This window comes from Dendrobates tinctorius, unplaced genomic scaffold, assembly GCF_039654945.1.
Source record: "Dendrobates tinctorius isolate UK_male_01 unplaced genomic scaffold, ASM3965494v1 ptg000138l, whole genome shotgun sequence".
NCBI lineage: Eukaryota > Metazoa > Chordata > Amphibia > Anura > Dendrobatidae > Dendrobates > Dendrobates tinctorius.
The window spans coordinates 22,716,607-22,737,184 of record NW_027361806.1 but is presented as its reverse complement, the minus strand read 5'-3'; the positions used below and the strand labels follow the sequence as shown (position 1 = coordinate 22,737,184).

At 45.6% G+C, this 20,578-nt stretch overlaps 1 protein-coding gene across 3 annotated transcripts in view; it reads right to left on the bottom strand.

Annotated features, from left to right (window-relative positions):
* The window catches only part of AK5 (adenylate kinase 5), a 198,934-nt gene that overhangs the window by 126,784 nt on the left and 51,572 nt on the right, over positions 1 to 20,578 (bottom strand). For all 3 annotated transcript variants that reach the window (XM_073544832.1, XM_073544831.1, XM_073544830.1), the window contains 4 exons: positions 14,710 to 14,896; positions 14,220 to 14,387; positions 3,080 to 3,249; positions 2,879 to 2,992 (listed from right to left, as the gene is read on the bottom strand). In XM_073544832.1, the coding sequence (XP_073400933.1) occupies positions 2,879 to 2,992; positions 3,080 to 3,249; positions 14,220 to 14,387; positions 14,710 to 14,896 (639 nt within the window). The remainder of the gene's footprint in view (positions 1 to 2,878; positions 2,993 to 3,079; positions 3,250 to 14,219; positions 14,388 to 14,709; positions 14,897 to 20,578) is intronic.

Genomic DNA, 20,578 nt, shown 5'->3' with positions numbered 1-20,578 from the left:
GACGATCTTCGATATGGAAGAGGGGCCTCAAACTGTCCTTGGAACTGGGACCCTAACTATCCCTGTCCCAGGGGTACTCTTGAAGGTACAAAGGCCTGGGTCTCCCTCCTTACTATGCTCCTGTTAAACCCTACTCTGTCCCCTCTCCATCCCATCAGGCTTGGGACAGAAAGATAATGTGAACAAGACAAATCAGGGATAACAGAAAACCTCTATCACACAAAAGGGAGGAGGATATACACAGGGATGAATAAACTAAATGGGAATAGGGACCAGGAGATGAACACACATCTACTACAGCAAACCACAGAACACTCCTACCACTCCACTCCAACCAATTTGCTTTAGCTCTCAGCACAGGAAGACAAATCTTTCACTGGCAAGAACTAAACGCCCAGAGCTAGAATATATATAGAAGGAGTATATGATAAGCAGTTGCAGCTGAGAACAACCAGGCTGTATGGTCTCAGCCAGCATGGAAAGAGCCCTTAACCCTCTCAGCACTGAAGGAAAGGAAATCCATAGGACATGATGAATCACACCATCTCCAAAGAAGACCTGCGATTCATTACCCTACGTGACCATCTAACTCCAGGTTTTCTAAGGGGGACGTGACACCCTTGTGACAGTAACACAGGTTTTCCTTTAAGCTTCATTCACACATGACTGGATAATCCCTACAAATGCTGCCAGTATATCAGACTCCTATCTCAGCACTATTTAATCTTGGGTATTTTGGCGACTTCTTACTGTCTTGCATTCATCTTCCATTAAAATGTAAATTATTGTTCTTGCCCACATAAATATCCTAAATCCATTGCTATCAGCTCTCCCCCTGAGTTTTCCCCGGCAGCTCTCGGTCTGCAGGATTCTCATACAGAAAGAGCAAATTGAAAACCCATCAAATTCTTCACACGTTCAACAACTTTCTACATCTAGGAAAGGAAATGATTGCAAATATTTAGTGGCCTGATGACAATCTGGCTCACAGCGGCTGACACATCATCTCCCCAATTCCCACAATGTCCCTTTGATCTTAAGCTTCAAGAAGTCTTGAGATTCCAGGCACATCCCGGGATACAGAGATGAGAGCAATGCATTACTTTACCGGGCACCGGCCTGCTGGGATGAGAATCGGCGCCAGTCACTGGCAGTAAGTGACCTCCGCCTGGTGAAGGCAGACGGGTCCCGGAGTGCGGAGCAGCCATCATTATTATGGGCTGGCATAATGAAAACACCGACAATCAGGCCCGCAGTTGCCCGTCTCCTCCTCACTCGCCACATGACTCGGCTGATTTCGCTCTTGGCTGCAGTCAGGATTTCTGCTCTGCATTAAATTACCGTTAATAATGTCACAATTAGCCGCTGTGCCCGTTCCTTCGCTTGCTAGCTGACAATATGGAAGAGCCCATTATTACAGGAGCAGATGTTGCACATGTATCCATATGTCCTCATTATAGATTACACGCACATAAAGGGCTTGTCCAGTCCAAAATAGCAAAACTAAAAAGTCACATCCTCCAGGAAAAATACATGGGCTTATTATACATGCAGCCGTGTCCCTGTGTGCTGGTATAGCAGAGCTAAATTTGTCACTTATCATTTCTGCAGAAATACAGGTATTACGTAACAGGTACTTCTCCCGGCCAAAATCTGGTGCATCCAGACTCTTCTCTTCCGCTGCTACACTGTATAACCACAACAAACTCTGCTCTGCTACATCGGACACTCCTGCAAGTCTGCTAATCCAGTCATTTCTATCCCAGCTATGCTACATCAGTCATCACCAGGTGAGACATAATATAAGGGATTATTGCTATCCTGTTTCTATGTAGCAAGTGTTCAGAAACAACAGGATACTGGAAAACAGAATGCAGCAATACTGAGCAGTGTAGCTATGAACCCATCTCTTGGGTCACATAAAACAATTTCTAGGAAGCAGCAGCATGGAGGGCATTACCCAGCAGTACTGAGTAGTGTAGGTGTGAATCCAGCACTGGGGCAAAATAAAACACTTACTAAAAAGCAGCTGCATGGAGTATATTATATAGCAATACTGAGCAGTGTAGCTGTGAATAAAGCACTGGAACTACATATAACACATGCTAGAAAGCAGCAACATGGAGTACATTATATAGCACTACTGAGCAGTCTAGCTGTGAACAACTCTGGAGTGAGATATAACACTATAAAGCACCTAGAGCATGCAGATCATTATACAGCAGTACTGAGCAGTGTGGAGGGGAATACAACACAGCTGAGAGTGGAGATAAACACCTAATATAAAACAGATGCATGGAGGACATTCTACAGAAGTACTGTGCAGTGTAACTGTGATCTTTGAGACGCTCTCTCCCTCTACTCCATCTTCAAGGAGGCAGAGAGAGAAACTGCATATAAGTGGAGGAAGAAGCAGATTTCTCTGATAAAAAAATATTATGAGGTTTCTTATATTCACTTGTACTATTGATTTATGCAAACTTTTAGGTCAGAAAAGTGTCACCTCCCTTAAGTATCAGATCCAAAATCTGTGCCTGGGAGAGAGAGAGAGTAATAACAACCAGAGATCACACCTTGGAATGTCATTTTTATGCATATGACAGCTCCGCACTGACCGACTTCTCTTCACATGTAATGCACGTCCGCTACTTATCTTACTCCTCACTCTTTAGGGACCCTCGCTGGCAATGTTACAGTCAGCCTATTACCCGCTATTCAATAACTCAGGCCACAAAAGGAAACATAATTAATGGAAGATTAATCTCACGTCTCCCTGTTGGTAAAGCGATTATCAGAGCAGAACCTGATTGTTTCCTGCAGTGAATCTCACATCACAAATTAGATCCCTCCAGAATAAGAGGATGAGAAAGGTCCTTACCTGATCCTCAAAGGACAGCGCCTGAGCCACATCCCGGGGAAATCCGTCTATAACGATCCCCTCCGAGTCTGGAATTTGCATTAATGTCTGTTTAATTTCAGTGATTGTGGTTTCCTATAAGAGAGAGGAGGAGAGAAAGGAACCATGAACGGTGCGGGTAATGCATTGGGGTAGTGAACGGCGGTGGTGCTGCGGTCGTACCTGGGGGGCTAATTCGCCCGTGGTTATTATCTTCGCGATTAGACTCCATTTTCGGTTACTACTCGTGTTGTGAATCTTTTTTCTCAGCAGTTCGCCAACTGATATGTATTCAAATCCATAGCGTTCTGCTATTTTCAGGCTCTGAGTCCCTTTACCGCTCGCGGGACCACCTAGAAGTAACAAATACTCATTAGTTTACAATGACACACTTCAATAAGAAAGATTAGAACTCGCAGAAACTGATGGGTAAATGGTCGACTCTACATGTAAGGGCAATGCCAGGCAATACCCGTTCCCAACAGGATTTGTCTGTACCATATATATAATCCAGAGCAAGCCCCGTGCACCTAATGTGATAAGAAACACATACTGCACACTTTATTAAATAGCTCTCTTACGCCTGATGAAACTGGTGTACTTACTGTAATAATCCATGCCAGAAAGGCTGTATAATCTCCACCCACCTAGCCTGATTGACAGCTCCTCAGTGTCCCACCTCCCTGCTGCTGAATCTCCATCCACCTGGCCTGATTCAGTAAGGGGAAGGGAAACTAAAGAGCTGTCAATCGGGCTTGGAGGATGGAGAATTGGTAGCAGCAGAGAGGAGGGACACAGAGAAGCTGTCTGTTAGAATAGGTGGTCAGAGGTTCAGCAGCAGGGAGGAGGGACACTGAGGAGCTGTCAGTCAGGCTAGATGGTCAGAGATTCTGCAGCAGGGAAGAGGGACACTGAGGAGCTGTCAGTCAGGCTAGATGGTCAGAGATTCTGCAGCAGGGAAGAGGGACACTGAGGAGCTGTCAGTAAGGCTAGGAGGCCGGAAATTCAGCAACAGGGAAGAGGGACACTGAGGAACTGTCAGTCTCGCAAGGTGGGCAGTTTCAGCAGCAGGGAGTAGGGGCACTGAGGAGCTGTCAGTCAGAATAGGTGGTCAGAGATTCAGCAGCAGCACAGAGGAGGGTCACTGAGGATCTGTCAGTCAGGCTAGATGTCAGAGATTCAGCAGCAGGGAGGAGGGACACTCAGGATCTGTCAGTCAGGCTAGATGTCAGAGATTCAGCAGCAGGGAAGAGGGACAATGAGGATCTATCAGTCAGAATAGGTGGTCAGAGATTCAGCAGCAGGGAGGTGGGACACTCAGGATCTGTCAGTCAGGCTAAGTGGGTGGAGATTCGATAGCAGCAAAGACGAAGGACACTGAGGAGCTGTCTATCTCCACACACTTAGCCTGCTTGTCAGCTCCTCAATATGCCTCCCCTCTGCTGCTTCTGAATCTCCATCTAACCAGTTTGATTGACAGCTCGCTCATGGAATAAAAGATCTGTTCTCTTACTGGAGGCCAAAGCTTAAATGGCCACTTTTTGTAAAATTGAAACATTTTTCAGTAGGACCCTGCTTCCATGGATTGATCTGTGCCTGAATTCATCTGCATCGCCTAATGCTTTGGCATTACACAATATAAATCTGATTAAAACGGATGAGCCGGATAATAAAATTAGAAAATAAAAACATGTTGTAATAAAATGTAATTAAAAAAACAAAAACAAACCTGTGCCATTGCATGTAGAGGACCAGTCAATCACCTACAGCGGTGCTGGGGTGAGCCGGCCGGGCGGTCGAGTTGGATCTTCATTGTCATTTGTTATAATAATATACCTGGCTGTGATTTCGGCAGCAGGAATCACCTGACGGACTCCATTTAAACTCCTCCGCATCCCAGGGTACTGGCGATGCACATGATTTGTATGAGCCATATACATGTGCAGCATGACAGCCATGCATGAGACTGGTTCATGTATAGATCGCTCTACATCACCTGAATCAGTTCTATGAAATCGAACATATCTCGACGTCTACTCCGGGACTAACGGAGGTGATGATGAAGCTGGACATGAAGTTAACATTTCATACAAATCCTTCCAATATGATATTCCCAGAGGATAGGGGATACTGTATAGATCGCTGATGGTCTGACTGCTGGGACTCTGCAGTGATCCTGAGAACGAGGCTGTAGATCCCGGGATCTGGACTCTGCAACCCAGTCCTGAATGTTGTGGAGATGACAATGCCTTACCTCCGCTCCACTCATTGTCTATGGGACTGCCGGATAAAGTGGAGCACTACTAATTATCTAAATATTACCGTAAATGTACGAGAAGGAAAACCCCTTTAAAGTAAAATCTGCAATCAGTCAATTTGCAGATAGAAAAGTTTGCAGATGGCGTAACATGGGGTAGTTTTGGCCATAATCCATTTTCTGGACTAAAACTTTCCTCGTTCACCATCTTTGAGGATCCTTGCTGTCATAAGCAGTTTCTTGCTTTTTTATTTCCAGCTGATTGGATTTTACTGCGTTTTTCCACAATTACCTGCACTGTCGTTTGAGCGGCTTCCTCAGGAGACGTCATCCAGCTCAGAGTATTTGCTCAAGTCTTAATCGGTGGCTTTATGACTAAAGCAATTTGGACTCGGTTAATTACCCCATATCAAACGAGACTTCAATATCAAGAAATTAATTAAGAACAATGTGTGGTAACATTCATTTCTGCCTTCGCTAACAGAGCCGTGAGCGGACAAGTCATTGCATCCCCCGTGATCGGCGCAGTCAGCCTCTGAAATACTCCGCGCTTCTGCTGCTGGATGACAATGTAGATATTTTTTACCTTCCTCTTCTCATAATATGGCACTGCCCCTGTCCCAAAAGTCCTGACTTCACTGATGTAACTACACAATCAGGTCACTGCCTCTTGCAAGATCAGCATACTCTCCATCCTCTGCTGTCATAACCATCAACATTTAGCTTTGCGTTTATACTAACCTCTGACGCTCCTGACGCTGTGCTGCCAAATTTAGTGTTAGACAATCACTACACTGGACAGGTCATTGCCTTTCACAAGATCAACACACTCATCTCCTGCTGCTGTTATAATCTCCACAATCTAGGTGTTTTCACCCTTTTTGATTTCACAATGCTGCCTCTTTCACCTACTTTCTGATATAATCACAGGTCGCTGAATCCCACAAAGTCTGTACACCCCTCTGCTGCTGCTGTCACACTTTCCATTACCTGCTCTGTCGCACATAGTATAATACATGCTACATCTGTCGGACCCAGCTCTGTTCTTACTAACAATCATATCAATGAATAGGGTACTGCCTCCCACAAGATCAGCACACTCATCCTCTGCTGCTGTTATCATTGGCACATATTATTGAGGACACTGGCTTTTATCTATGCCCATTTAATGTCACTGTCCCGTCACACGCAGCCCTCTCTCTTTAACATAATCAAATGGGTGTGGACAAGTCACTTTCTCACACAAAAAGAGCACACTCCTCTTCTGCTGTTGTCATCATCACCATCATTTGATTTGCCGCACACATGACTATTCCCATCCTTTTTATGTCACTGCAATTACTCAAACAACCATTTCCCCACTAAAATAAATGCTTGAGTGGAGAGGTCACTGCCTCACACAAAGTCAGCACACTCCTAAAAATATTCAATATTAAATGCATCATACGAAAAGTTGCATAAATCTTCCATCTGCTCTGCTGGGCCACACAAATGTCTTCACAGCAGGATCCGTCACTGTGGTCACAGAAGATAATGATGTGCAAAACCCTCTGTGAGCAACCAGAGCGCCCTGATCGGGGCAGGCAGGCACCCGCTGTGCACTCATATTTAATTAGCAGCACAAGGGCGATTCTCACATTGATGCATCAGGAAGTTTTTAATTGCTGCTGATTAAACATTTACAGGTGTCAGACACTTTTTATGCTTTGACAGTTTAATGCAGCAGAGCTTTACAAACCCGGTCTGGGGGATTACAGAGCTGTGTGTGTTGGCAGCAGTTCCTATACCTGAGCCTTATGGTGAGGACTTTCACACCAACACTTTATTTGCTTTCCCTTGATGCTGCAAACTTATCGACATGGGTTGTCAGTGGTAACTCACAAGTACAGAATTAATATGGAAATGAAAGACGCTTGTGTGAAGAAAGACTTAAAGGGGTTTACTGTATAAGACTACCCTCTTACCTGGAGGCGGCTCCAGACAGCGCGCCCGCAAAAGCATTCAATTCTCTCTCCAGGTGACATAGAGCCCCATTTATGACTTCCATATTCACATAGGGCACATGGGCAAGACCTGCTTCTGAGTGGGCAGTCACTTTCAAGGGGTTGTCCTAACTTTAGCAAATTAAAGCTGCAGGCAGTCCCATAGACAATGATAGAGTGCTAGCTTGCAAAAACGGCCATCACTACAGTAAAATGGCCCCGTTATCAAGATCAATGACACACACAGCCAACAGTAAGCTATCAAGTTTAATGTTAAAATTATACAGTATATATTATATAGATATCTCTGGAATCTCCATTCACAACAGGTGATATCACGGCTCATCTTCTCCCCTCTCTGCATAATGACCTCTGCACAGGTCACAGAGCATGCCCACTACATACTCTCTTAGAAGATAATAGATGAAAGTTATAGCTCTTCCCCTCTGCACAGTAAGGTCTTCACAGGTCACAGAGCATTCCCACCACATTCTCCCATGGAAGATAACAGATGATGGTTACAGCTCTTCCCCTCTTCTTCCCTGCACAGTAAGCTTTGCACAGGTCACAGAGCATGCTCATTACATTCTCCCATAGAATATAATTGATGATGGTTATAGCTCTTCTCCTCAGCCTCCCTGCACAGTAAGCTCTGCACAGGTAACAGAGCATGCCCACTACACACTCTCTTAGAAGATAATAGATGATGGTTATAGCTCTTCCACTCTTCCTCCCTGCACAGTAATGATGTACACAGAGCATGCCAATTACATTCTCCCATAGAAGATAATAGATGATGGTTACAGCTCTTCCCCTCTGCCTCCCTGCACAGTAAGCTCTGCACAGGTCACATAGCATGCCCACTACATTCTCCCATAGAAAATAATAGATGATGGTTATAGCTCTTCCTCCCTGCACAGTAATGATGCACACAGAGCATGCCAATTACATTCTCCCATAGAAGATAATAGATGATGGTTACAGCTCTTCCCCTCTGCCTCCCTGCACAGTAAGCTCTGCACAGGTCACACAGCATGCCCACTACATTCTCCCATAGAAGATAATAGATGATGGTTATAGCTCTTCCACTCTTCCTCCCTGCACAGTAATGATGCACACAGAGCATGCCAATTACATTCTCCCATAGAAGATAATAGATGATGGTTACAGCTCTTCCCCTCTGCCTCCCTGCACAGTAAGCTCTGCACAGGTCACACAGCATGCCCACTACATTCTCCCATAGAAGATAATAGATGATGGTTATAGCTCTTCCTCCCTGCACAGTAATGATGCACACAGAGCATGCCAATTACATTCTCCCATAGAAGATAATAGATGATGGTTACAGCTCTTCCCCTCTGCCTCCCTGCACAGTAAGCTCTGCACAGTTCACAAAGCATGCCCACTACATTCTCCTATGGCAGATAAGGCTGCAGTAAAGCAAACCTCTAAGTTAAATATACATTTAGAAAAAAAATAAGATAAAAAAACTAAATATTAAAGTAACACAAAGATATCACGATCTAGTTTTAAGGGGGCTGAACTAGACTTATATATTGATGACCTATTTCTGGGTGCTGCAGATCTGATCCTATTGAGGTGAATGGGAGCGCTGCTGCTCCAGTTTTGGACACTGTGTGGGAGGTGCACATTTATAGAGGGTAGTACCCTAACAGCACCGAGAACAACTGATCAGTGGGGGTGCCGAGCATTGGACCCTCACAGATCTGATACTGATGACATATCTTTGGAAAAGGTCATCACTATAACAGTAAAGGAGCAAAATTCCTGCGTCCATTGTCCACAGTTTTGGCCGCAGGCTGCAGCCGGATGACCGAGCCTGGCTGCCGACACTGGAGTCCTGGCTCATGCAATATTCTACCAAAGTATCTACACAAAACAATGATTATATAAAAAAACATTGCAGAGATATAGCAGATGTGTCTATGACTTCTATATTCAGCTTTGTGTTTCTTAAATGAGAGAAACTGAGAATTTTGCACTAATTGCAGCTGCTATTAGGCCAATTTCGCACACACGGCTTTTATATCATTTGATTAAAGTGGAACCAGAATAGTTGTCTGAGATGTTATTAAATTAGAGCAATCTACACAGTGTAATAGGATTAGACCTCATCCTGCCAGGAGACAGCAGTCACCGCCCAACTTATATCTAGACGAGTGACAAGGACCTGGCGTGGCGTCACGTAGAAGAGATTGAAATCTAGTGGCTCCTCCGATCGCTTCCTTATTGGCTGTTAGTAAGACCCAATCTGTCCAATTTAGATATTATGTCACACCGAGCAAAGGCAGCAACTCAACAATCTGTATAACTGGGCAAGGGAAACTTCCCTCAATGGCACAGATTGTACTGGATCCCTGTCTCTCCATGTAAATAATGTAGGCACAGATGCTACCACATCCCTGTCTCTGCATGTAAATGATGTAAGCACAGATAGCACTGCTTCCCTGTCTCTCCATGTAGGCACAGATAGCAGTGCTTCCTTGTCTCTCCATGTAGGCACAGATAGCAGTGCTTCCCTGTCTCTCCATGTAGGCACAGATAGCACTGCTTCCCTGTCTCTTCATGTAGGCACAGATAGCACTGCTTCCCTGTCTCTTCATGTAGGCACAGATAGCACTGCTTCCCTGTCTCTCCATGTAGGCACAGATAGCACTGCTTCCTTGTCTCTCCATGTAAGCACAGATAGCACTGCTTCCTTGTCTCTCCATGTAAGCACAGTTAGCACTGCCTCCCTGTCTCTTCATGTAGGCACAGATAGCAGTGCTTCCCTGTCTCTCCATGTAGGCACAGATAGCACTGCTTCCCTGTCGCTCCATGTAGGCACAGATAGCAGTGCTTCCCTGTCTCTCTATGTAGGCACAGATAGCAGTGCTTCCCTGTCTCTCCATGTAGGCACAGATAGCACTACTTCCCTGTCTCTTCCTGTAGGCACAGATAGCACTGCTTCCCTGTCTCTCCATATAGGCACATAAAGCACTGCTTCCCTGTCTCTCTATGTAAGCACAAATAGCACTGCTTCCCTGTCTCTTCCAGTAGGCACAGATGGCAGTGCTTCCCTGTCTCTCTATGTAGGCACAGGTAGCACTGCTTCCCTGTCTCTCCATGTAGGCACAGATAGCACTACTTCCCTGTCTCTTCCTGTAGGCACAGATAGCAGTGCTTCCCTGTCTCTCCATGTAGGCAGAAATAGCACTGCTTCCCTGTGTCTCCATGTAGGCACAAATAGCACTGCTTCCCTGTCTCTTCCTGTAGGCACAGATAGCAGTGCTTCCCTGTCTCTCTATGTAGGCACAGATAGCACTGCTTCCCTGTCTCTCCATGTAGGCACAGATAGCACTACTTCCCTGTCTCTTCCTGTAGGCACAGATAGCAGTGCTTCCCTGTCTCTCCATGTAGGCACATAAAGCACTGCTTCCCTGTCTCTCCATGTAGGCACAGATAGCACTGCTTCCCTGTCTCTCCATGTAGGCACAGATAGCACTGCTTCCCTGTCTCTTCCTGTAGGCACAGATAGCACTGCTTCCCTGTCTCTCCATGTAGGCACAGATAGCACTGCTTCCTTGTCTCAACATGTAAGCACAGATAGCACTGCTTCCCGGTCTCTTCCTGTAGGCACAGATAGCACTGCTTCCCTGTCTCTCCATGTAGGCACATAAAGCACTGCTTCCCTGTCTCTCCATGTAGGCACAAATAGCACTGCTTCCCTGTCTCTCCATGTAGACACATAAAGCACTGCTTCCCTGTCTCTCCATGTAGGCAGAAATAGCACTGCTTCCCTGTGTCTCCATGTAGGCACAGATAGCACTGCTTCCCTTTCTCTTCCTGTAGGCACAGATAGCAGTGCTTCTCTGTCTCTCCATGTAGGCACATAAAGCACTGCTTCCCTGTCTCTCCATGTAGGCACAAATAGCACCGATTCCCTGTCTCTCCATGTAGGCACAGATAGCACTGCTTCCCTGTCTCTTCCTGTAGGCACAGATAGCACTGCTTCCCTGTCTCTCCATGTAGGCACAGATAGCACTGCTTCCCTGTCTCTCCATGTAGGCACAAATAGCACTGATTCCCTGTCTCTCCATGTAGGCACAAATAGCACTGCTTCCCTGTCTCTCCATGTAGGCACAGATAGCACTGCTTCCCTGTCTCTCCATGTAAAACATGCAAAACAGAAGCCGCGGAGACACCATCACGTGTTTCTCAACGCAAGCAATGACCAGCCAGGTCTTTGCCCGGGAAGGAACAACCACGGGAAGGGCAGTCTCCAATGAAGGAAACCACCTATGACAAAACATGGTATCCATCCACATACAGCTGTTTCGGGGTATTGCCCCTCATCAGTGTGGAGTAGGAAACTGGCTGGTAGGAGCAATGCCTAGTAAAAAGACTATGAAAAGGAGGATGAATGAACTCATGGAGATCAACATCCGACACTGCGGAGACACCATCACGTGTTTCTCAACGCAGTGATTCTAGAGCACTGCCCCCATCCCTTATGGGAAATATGTAAAACATGCAAAACAGAAGCCGCGGATATTTCCCATAAGGGAAGGGGGCAGTGCTCTAGAATCACTGCGTTGAGAAACACGTGATGGTGTCTCCGCAGTGTCGGATGTTGATCTCCATGAGTTCATTCATCCTCCTTTTCATTGTCTCTCCATGTAGGCACAGATAGCACTGCTTCCCTGTCTCTCCATGTAGGCACAGATAGCACTGCTTCCCTGTCTCTCCATGTAGGCACAAATAGCACTGATTCCCCGTCTCTCCATGTAGGCACAGATAGCACTGCTTCCCTGTCTCTCCATGTAAAACATGCAAAACAGAAGCCGCGGAGACACCATCACGTGTTTCTCAACGCAAGCAATGACCAGCCAGGTCTTTGCCCGGGAAGGAACAACCACGGGAAGGGCAGTCTCCAATGAAGGAAACCACCTATGACAAAACATGGTATCCATCCACATACAGCTGTTTCGGGGTATTGCCCCTCATCAGTGTGGAGTAGGAAACTGGCTGGTAGGAGCAATGCCTAGTAAAAAGACTATGAAAAGGAGGATGAATGAACTCATGGAGATCAACATCCGACACTGCGGAGACACCATCACGTGTTTCTCAACGCAGTGATTCTAGAGCACTGCCCCCATCCCTTATGGGAAATATGTAAAACATGCAAAACAGAAGCCGCGGATATTTCCCATAAGGGAAGGGGGCAGTGCTCTAGAATCACTGCGTTGAGAAACACGTGATGGTGTCTCCGCAGTGTCGGATGTTGATCTCCATGAGTTCATTCATCCTCCTTTTCATTGTCTCTCCATGTAGGCACAGATAGCACTGCTTCCCTGTCTCTCCATGTAGGCACAGATAGCACTGCTTCCCTGTCTCTCCATGTAGGCACAAATAGCACTGATTCCCCGTCTCTCCATGTAGGCACAGACAGCACTGCTTCCCTTTCTCTCCATGTAGGCACAGATAGCACTGCTTCCCTGTCTCTCCATGTAGGTACAGATAGCACTGCTTCCCTGTCTCTCCATGTAGGCACAAATAGCACTGATTCCCCGTCTCTCCTTGTAGGCACAGACAGCACTGCTTCCCTGTCTCTCCATGTAGGCACAGATAGCACTGCTTCCCTGTCTCTCCATGTAGGCACAAATAGTACTGATTCCCCGTCTCTCCATGTAGGCACAGACAGCACTGCTTCCCTTTCTCTCCATGTAGGCACAGATAGCACTGCTTCCCTGTCTCTCCATGTAGGTACAGATAGCACTGCTTACCCGTCTCTCCATGTAGGCACAGATAGCACTGCTTACCCGTCTCTCCATGTAGGCACAGACAGCACTGCTTCCCTGTCTCTCCATGTAGGCGCATAGAGCACTGCCTTCATCCCTGTTCATAAACTGTATGAACCCAGATAGGAAATGTAGTGAATAATACGTTCAAGGGAGAGGATGGGAAGGCCATACGCCAGAGCACAAACCATAGGGCTATTGAGAATACTGATCTTTCACATGTAGATATTGTGTTCAATGGAAGCACAAAGCAGTTATACTGGGCACAGGTCGAAGGACATATGACTACAGGATCTGTAGTCTGTAACCACGGAGACACATAGGTCAGCATAGGAGCTGTATACAGAAAAGGAGTAGGATTATTTACAAAGATCATTAATATTGTTTTTCCATCATTAAAGCAATACAACATTGGCTGTGAAGGTGGAAATTCCCTTTAAAAGAGCAGTGAAACTGACTAAATGAGAGGGAATACATTTGTTGCACCCAGGTTCATTGGCCACGTAGTATCTGTGTCCGCTGGACGGGACCCCTGAGAGCTGCCTTCTATCGACCAGCATCCATAGGTCCTCTTTTGATTGGCTGGAGTGGCGCGATGTCATGTGTGCACATTGTGCATGGCCGGCTAATCCAAAGGAGCCGGGATGACGGCAGGTAAGAGGTGTACAGGGCTCCGGTCCACTAATGCTGGACCCGGATCCTGGGCATCGATTCACTCATCTCTAATTTTGGCTGTAGACTTAGAGCAGTCCTCAGCTAAACGACCAGGTGTGGATTATTCCCAGACCACTGAGGTCTTCCCTGCTTGGATCCCCACTGATCATATAGGGTCCTGTGTCCCACATATGAATGATTATCCCAGCATGTGCATGACTGACGGAGATTGACAAATACGGTATAGCAAAACTGTTTCTGTTCAACCATGGCTCCATGCAAATGGGGGAGAGTCCTTGTGGTCCTTTCAGTCAATTATCACTTAAGTGAGAGAAACTCCCTTGTGGGAGGGAACAGTAACAAGTGTTGAGTTTCCCTACAGCACCCCCACAGGAAAGATGAAGCATTACACTGTGCTTATGGAAACCAAGGGGATGTCTATGTAACAGATGAATGTGCCGGGTCCTCCAGAGCAACAGGCAATCTCCATCTACTGCGAATACTTTAGAAAAAAACATTTTCTAGATTGGAAAAAAAAATTTTTTTCTAATTTCAACCACATTCATTTAAAACAAAATAAAATCTCTGATAAACCCCAAAAACTTCAAGTGGAAAAGGCGCTCACGTACCGATCACCAGTATGATTTTAGGGTGCGGTCTCAAGGGGTCGAAAACTTCATATTCTTCAATGAGCTCAGCCGTCTCCGAGAGGTCAGTGTCACTTTCTATGGAGAACTGGTGAATAGGAGGCAGCCGGTCATACCGCCGGTAAGGAAAATTACAACTTTCTGGCAACACTGAGAAAAGAGAATAACAGTGAATGAATACATATTGCCCGAGCACACAAAATACTGCAAAAGAAACCTGTGCAAAGTTTTCTCAGAACAGAGCCGTTCTCCTGCCGAAAGGTGCCCTGTGCAGCGCTCTATTGCCTCCCGCCTTAAGGTATGTTCACACGGAGTAAATTCACTCCGCAAAAATCTGCATCACAATCTGCAGCGTAAAATTCAGATTTGCCGCATTAATTGAGATTTTGCTACCAGCTGCAGTTTTGGGTTGGAATCCAGAAAATGTCATTCCCAGATGGAAATCGAGGTTAAACCTTAGCTTATTACTCACCATTTCTGAGGAACGATCTTCGCGCTTGTCCACCATTGAGCGGGGGTAAATTTCTTTTGTCTGGTCCCACAAACGTGTCCCACTTGACTTTTTCCGATCCTCCCAATTCCCTTACTTTCTGTAGACAGTTTTCCAAGTAATCCACTGGATCCTCAGGTCTGTAGTACATTAATCCATTCAGAAGCCCCTGAATAATTGGGATAAGAACACGGATTACGTTACATGCCTCCATGCTAATCGGTGAGTGTTGACGCTTCTATAGCATGAAGATTAACACATAAAATGTGAGATAATGCGATTATAAAGAAGAGAGAAAAAAAATGAATCTTCACATTGATGGAATTTATGATTACGATAGGAGGTGAAAACAACTATCCAGGCAGGACGGCCATAAGATTCAGTGCCGAAAATATTTAACTCATAAAGGGAAAGACCTGTGTGCTTAGAAGTCTGTGATACAAAGACAATGACTCGTTCCAATATGAAATATGCCCAAGGCATGAGCTTCCAAGCACGAGCGAGTTTCTGCTGCCGGCATCTGCTCATGCACTGCACGTATCTGCTCATACACGAGTTTCTGCTGCCAGTATCTGCTCATACGCGAGATTCTGCTGCCAGTATCTGCTCATACGCGAGTTTCTGCTGCCAGTATCTGCTCAAACACAAGTTTCTGCTGCCAGTATCTGCTCATATACGAGTTTCTGCTCTCAGTATCTGCTCATACACGAGTTTCTGCTGCCAGTATCTTCTCATGAGTTTCTGCTGCCAGTATCTGCTCATACACGAGTTTCTGCTGCCAGTATCTGCTCATACACGAGTTTCTGCTGCCAGTATCTGCTCATACACGAGTTTCTGCTGCCAGTATCTGCTCATACACGAGTTTCTGCTGCCAGTATCTGCTCATACGCGAGTTTCTGCTGCCAGTATCTGCTCATACGCGAGTTTCTGCTGCCATTATCTGCTCAAACACAAGTTTCTGCTGCCAGTATCTGCTCATACACGAGTTTCTGCTCTCAATATCTGCTCATACACGAGTTTCTGCTGCCAGTATCTTCTCATACATGAGTTTCTGCTGCCAGTATCTGCTCATACACGAGTTTCTGCTGCCAGTATCTTCTCATACATGAGTTTCTGCTGCCAGTATCTGCTCACACGAGTTTCTGCTGCCAGTATCTGCTCATACGCGAGTTTCTGCTGCCAGTATCTGCTCACACGAGTTTCTGCTGCCAGTATCTGCTCATACGCGAGTTTCTGCTGCCAGTATCTGCTCATACATGAGTTTCTACTGCCAGTATCTGCGCATACATGAGTTTCTGCTGCCAGTATCTGCTCATAAACAAGTTTCTGCTGCCAGTATCTGCTCATACACGAGTTTCTGCTGCCAGTATCTGCTCATACAGAAGTTTCTGCTGCCAGTATTTGCTCATACACGAGTTTCTGCTGCCAGTATCTGCTCATACATGAGTTTCTGCTGCCAGTATCTGCTCATACACAAGTTTCTGCTGCCAGTATCTGCGCATACATGAGTTTCTGCTGCCAGTATCTGCGCATACATGAGTTTCTGCTGCCAGTATCTGCGCATACACAAGTTTCTGCTGCCAGCATCTGCTCATACATGAGTTTCTGCTGCCAGTATCTGCTCATACACAAGTTTCTGCTGCCAGTATCTGCGCATACACGAGTTTCTGCTGCCAGTATCTGCTTATACATGAGTTTCTGCTGCTAGTATCTGCTCACACGAGTTTCTGCTGCCAGTATCTGCTCATACGCGAGTTTCTGCTGCCAGTATCTGCTCATACACGAGTTTCTGCTGCCAGTATATGCTCATACATGAGTTTCTGCTGCTAGTATCTGCTCACACGAGTTTCTGCTGCCAGTATCTGCTCATACACGAGTTTCTACTGCCAGTATCTGCTCATACACGAGTTTCTGCTGCTAGTATCTGCTCACACGAGTTTCTGCTGCCAGTATCTGCTCATACGCGAGTTTCTGCTGCCATTATCTGCTCATACACGAGTTTCTGCTGCCAGTATCTGCTCATACATGAGTTTCTGCTGCCAGTATCTGCTCATACACAAGTTTCTGCTGCCAGTATCTGCTCATACACAAGTTTCTGCTGCCAGTATCTGCTGCCAGTATCTGCTCATACATGAGTTTCCGCTGCCAGTATCTGCTCATACATGAGTTTCTGCTGCCAGTATCTGCTCATACACAAGTTTCTGCTGCCAGTATCTGCTCATACACAAGTTTCTGCTGCCAGTATCTGCTCATACACGAGTTTCTGCTGCCAGTATCTGCTCATACACGAGTTTCTGCTCTCAGTATCTGCTCATACACGAGTTTCTGCTCTCAGTATCTGCTCATACACGAGTATCTGCTGCCAGTATCTGCTCATACACGAGTTTCTGCTGCCAGTATCTGCTCATACACGAGTTTCTGCTGCCAGTATCTGCTCATACATGAGTTTCTGCTGCCTGTATCTGCTCATACACGAGTTTCTGCTGCCAGTATCTGCTCATACGCGAGTTTCTGCTGCCAGTATCTGCTCATACGCGAGTTTCTGCTGCCAGTATCTGCTCATACGCGAGTTTCTGCTGCCATTATCTGCTCATACACGAGTTTCTGCTCTCAGTATCTGCTCATACACGAGTTTCTGCTGCCAGTATCTTCTCATACATGAGTTTCTGCTGCCAGTATCTGCTCATACACGAGTTTCTGCTGCCAGTATCTTCTCATACATGAGTTTCTGCTGCCAGTATCTGCTCACACGAGTTTCTGCTGCCAGTATCTGCTCATACACGAGTTTCTGCTGCCAGTATCTGCTCATACACAAGTTTCTGCTGCCAGTATCTTCTCATACATGAGTTTCTGCTGCCAGTATCTGCTCATACACGAGTTTCTGCTGCCAGTATCTTCTCATACATGAGTTTCTGCTGCCAGTATCTGCTCACACGAGTTTCTGCTGCCAGTATCTGCTCATACACGAGTTTCTGCTGCCAGTATCTGCTCATACACAAGTTTCTGCTGCCAGTATCTGCGCATACACGAGTTTCTGCTGCCAGTATCTGCTCATACATGAGTTTCTACTGCCAGTATCTGCTCATACATGAGTTTCTGCTGCCAGTATCTGCTCATACATGAGTTTCTACTGCCAGTATCTGCTCATACATGAGTTTCTGCTGCCAGTATCTGCGCATACACGAGTTTCTGCTGCCAGTATCTGCGCATACATGAGTTTCTGCTGCCAGTATCTGCGCATACACAAGTTTCTGCTGCCAGTATCTGCTCATACACAAGTTTCTGCTGCCAGTATCTGCGCATACACGAGTTTCTGCTGCCAGTATCTGCTCATACATGAGTTTCTACTGCCAGTATCTGCTCATACATGAGTTTCTGCTGCCAGTATCTGCTCATACATGAGTTTCTACTGCCAGTATCTGCTCATACATGAGTTTCTGCTGCCAGTATCTGCTCATACACAAGTTTCTGCTGCCAGTATCTGCGCATACACGAGTTTCTGCTGCCAGTATCTGCTCATACGCAAGTTTCTGCTGCCAGTATCTGCTCATACACGAGTTTCTGCTGCCAGTATCTGCTCATACACAAGTTTCTGCTGCCAGTATCTGCTCATACACAAGTTTCTGCTGCCAGTATCTGCTGCCAGTATCTGCTCATACATGAGTTTCCGCTGCCAGTATCTGCTCATACATGAGTTTCTGCTGCCAGTATCTGCTCATACACAAGTTTCTGCTGCCAGTATCTGCTCATACACGAGTTTCTGCTGCCAGTATCTGCTCATACACGAGTTTCTGCTGCCAGTATCTGCTCATACATGAGTTTCCGCTGCCAGTATCTGCTCATACATGAGTTTCTGCTGCCAGTATCTGCTCATACGCGAGTTTCTGCTGCCAGTATCTGCGCAAACGCAAGTTTCTGCTGCCAGTATCTGCTCATACACGAGTTTCTGCTGCCAGTATCTGCTCATACACGAGTTTCTGCTGCCAGTATCTGCTCATACATGAGTTTCCGCTGCCAGTATCTGCTCATACATGAGTTTCTGCTGCCAGTATCTGCTCATACGCGAGTTTCTGCTGCCAGTATCTGCGCAAACGCAAGTTTCTGCTGCCAGTATCTGCTCATACACGAGTTTCTGCTGCCAGTATCTGCTCATACACGAGTTTCTGCTGCCAGTATCTGCTCATACATGAGTTTCCGCTGCCAGTATCTGCTCATACATGAGTTTCTGCTGCCAGTATCTGCTCATACGCGAGTTTCTGCTGCCAGTATCTGCGCAAACGCAAGTTTCTGCTGCCAGTATCTGCGCAAACACAGTTTCTGCTGCCAGTATCTGCGCAAACACAAGTTTCTGCTGCCAGTATCTGCGCAAACACGAGTTTCTGCTGCCAGTATCTGCGCAAACACGAGTTTCTGCTGCTAGTATCTGCTCACACATGAGTTTCTGCTGCCAGTATCTGCTCATATGCGAGTTTCTGCTGCTATTATTTTCGCATACCTGAGTTTCTGCTGTATTATCTGCTCAAATGCAAGTTTCTGCTGCGAGTATCCGAGCATAAGCGAGTTTATTTTTCAGGTATCTGCACATACGTGAGTTTCTGCTGCCTTTATCCGTTCACGAGCACATACATGAGGTTTTTTTTACTGCCTATATAAACTATACTGCCAGATACTCAGCTGTTTTGTTCTCTTTAACTCCGCTTTTCAGGAACCATATCCAAATATGAAATGACTTATTTTTCCATTAAAAAGCTTCACACAAGGGGAAACTCAGCGCCTTATACTGTATTTATTTGTGAAAAAAAAGGACATTTTCTTTATATCTGATCTATCAATATATCTTAAAAATAATCCGCATTTAAAGGGGCGGGACGGCCTAAAGTGTTTAATTTTTTTGTTTGAAAGAAAATCAGCTTATATTCATCACGCTGTTCACATGAAGAACAAGCTCCATTTTATTAAAAAAAAAAAAAACAGTAAGAAAGACTATTATATTTAATTCTTTGAAGCCGTCTAAATCAAATCTTTTATAATTGGAGTGGAGAACCTTTGTGTCTACTGCGCTGAAATAAAAGAGTTCTGTGACAAAAAGAAATTCATATACAAAGCTCATAATGAGTATGGAAACTTTTCCCAATTTTTCTTAATAGATATTTTTTTTTGTGGAATAGTAAATCTGATCAAGTGCATCAAGCAGATAAAGAAAACATGCTGTTGTCTAAATAATTAATTTTAGAGCTGTATAAATATATTTTGCACTTTTATATTTTGACCTTGCTGGATTTTATCTGCGTTCTTTTTATATAAAAAAGTTCCTTACGCATGAAGTCTGTGTGTGCAGCATGTAAGAATGTGAATGTGGCTTTGATCCTCTATCAGGCAAGTGATTGAAGTGGTTCCAGTCTCTCAGAGCAAGCAAGAGTTTAATGGACACAGAGTACACAGACTCTTTGCTTGGTGGTCATTCTACAAACAGGAACTGAGCTTTGCGTTTACACAACTTGGATGCACGGATCTTGGCGGTTATACTACTTAGAGATACGGAGCTTGGTGGTTATGTTATTAGAACATACTTAGCTTGGTGGTTACACTACTAAGAGGCACTGAGCTTGGTGGTTATGCTACTCGAAGGCACTGACCTTACGATTACACTACTAGGAAGCACTGAGCTTGGAGGTTTCACTACTAGGCAACATTGTGCTTGGCCGTCATGTTACTAGGAGACACTAAGCTTGGCAGTTACACGACTAGGTGACACTGAGCTTGGTGGTTATGCTGCTAAAAGGCACTGAGCTTACTGCTTACACTAGAAGGAGGCACTGACCTTGGTGGTTTCGCTACTAGGAAGCACTGA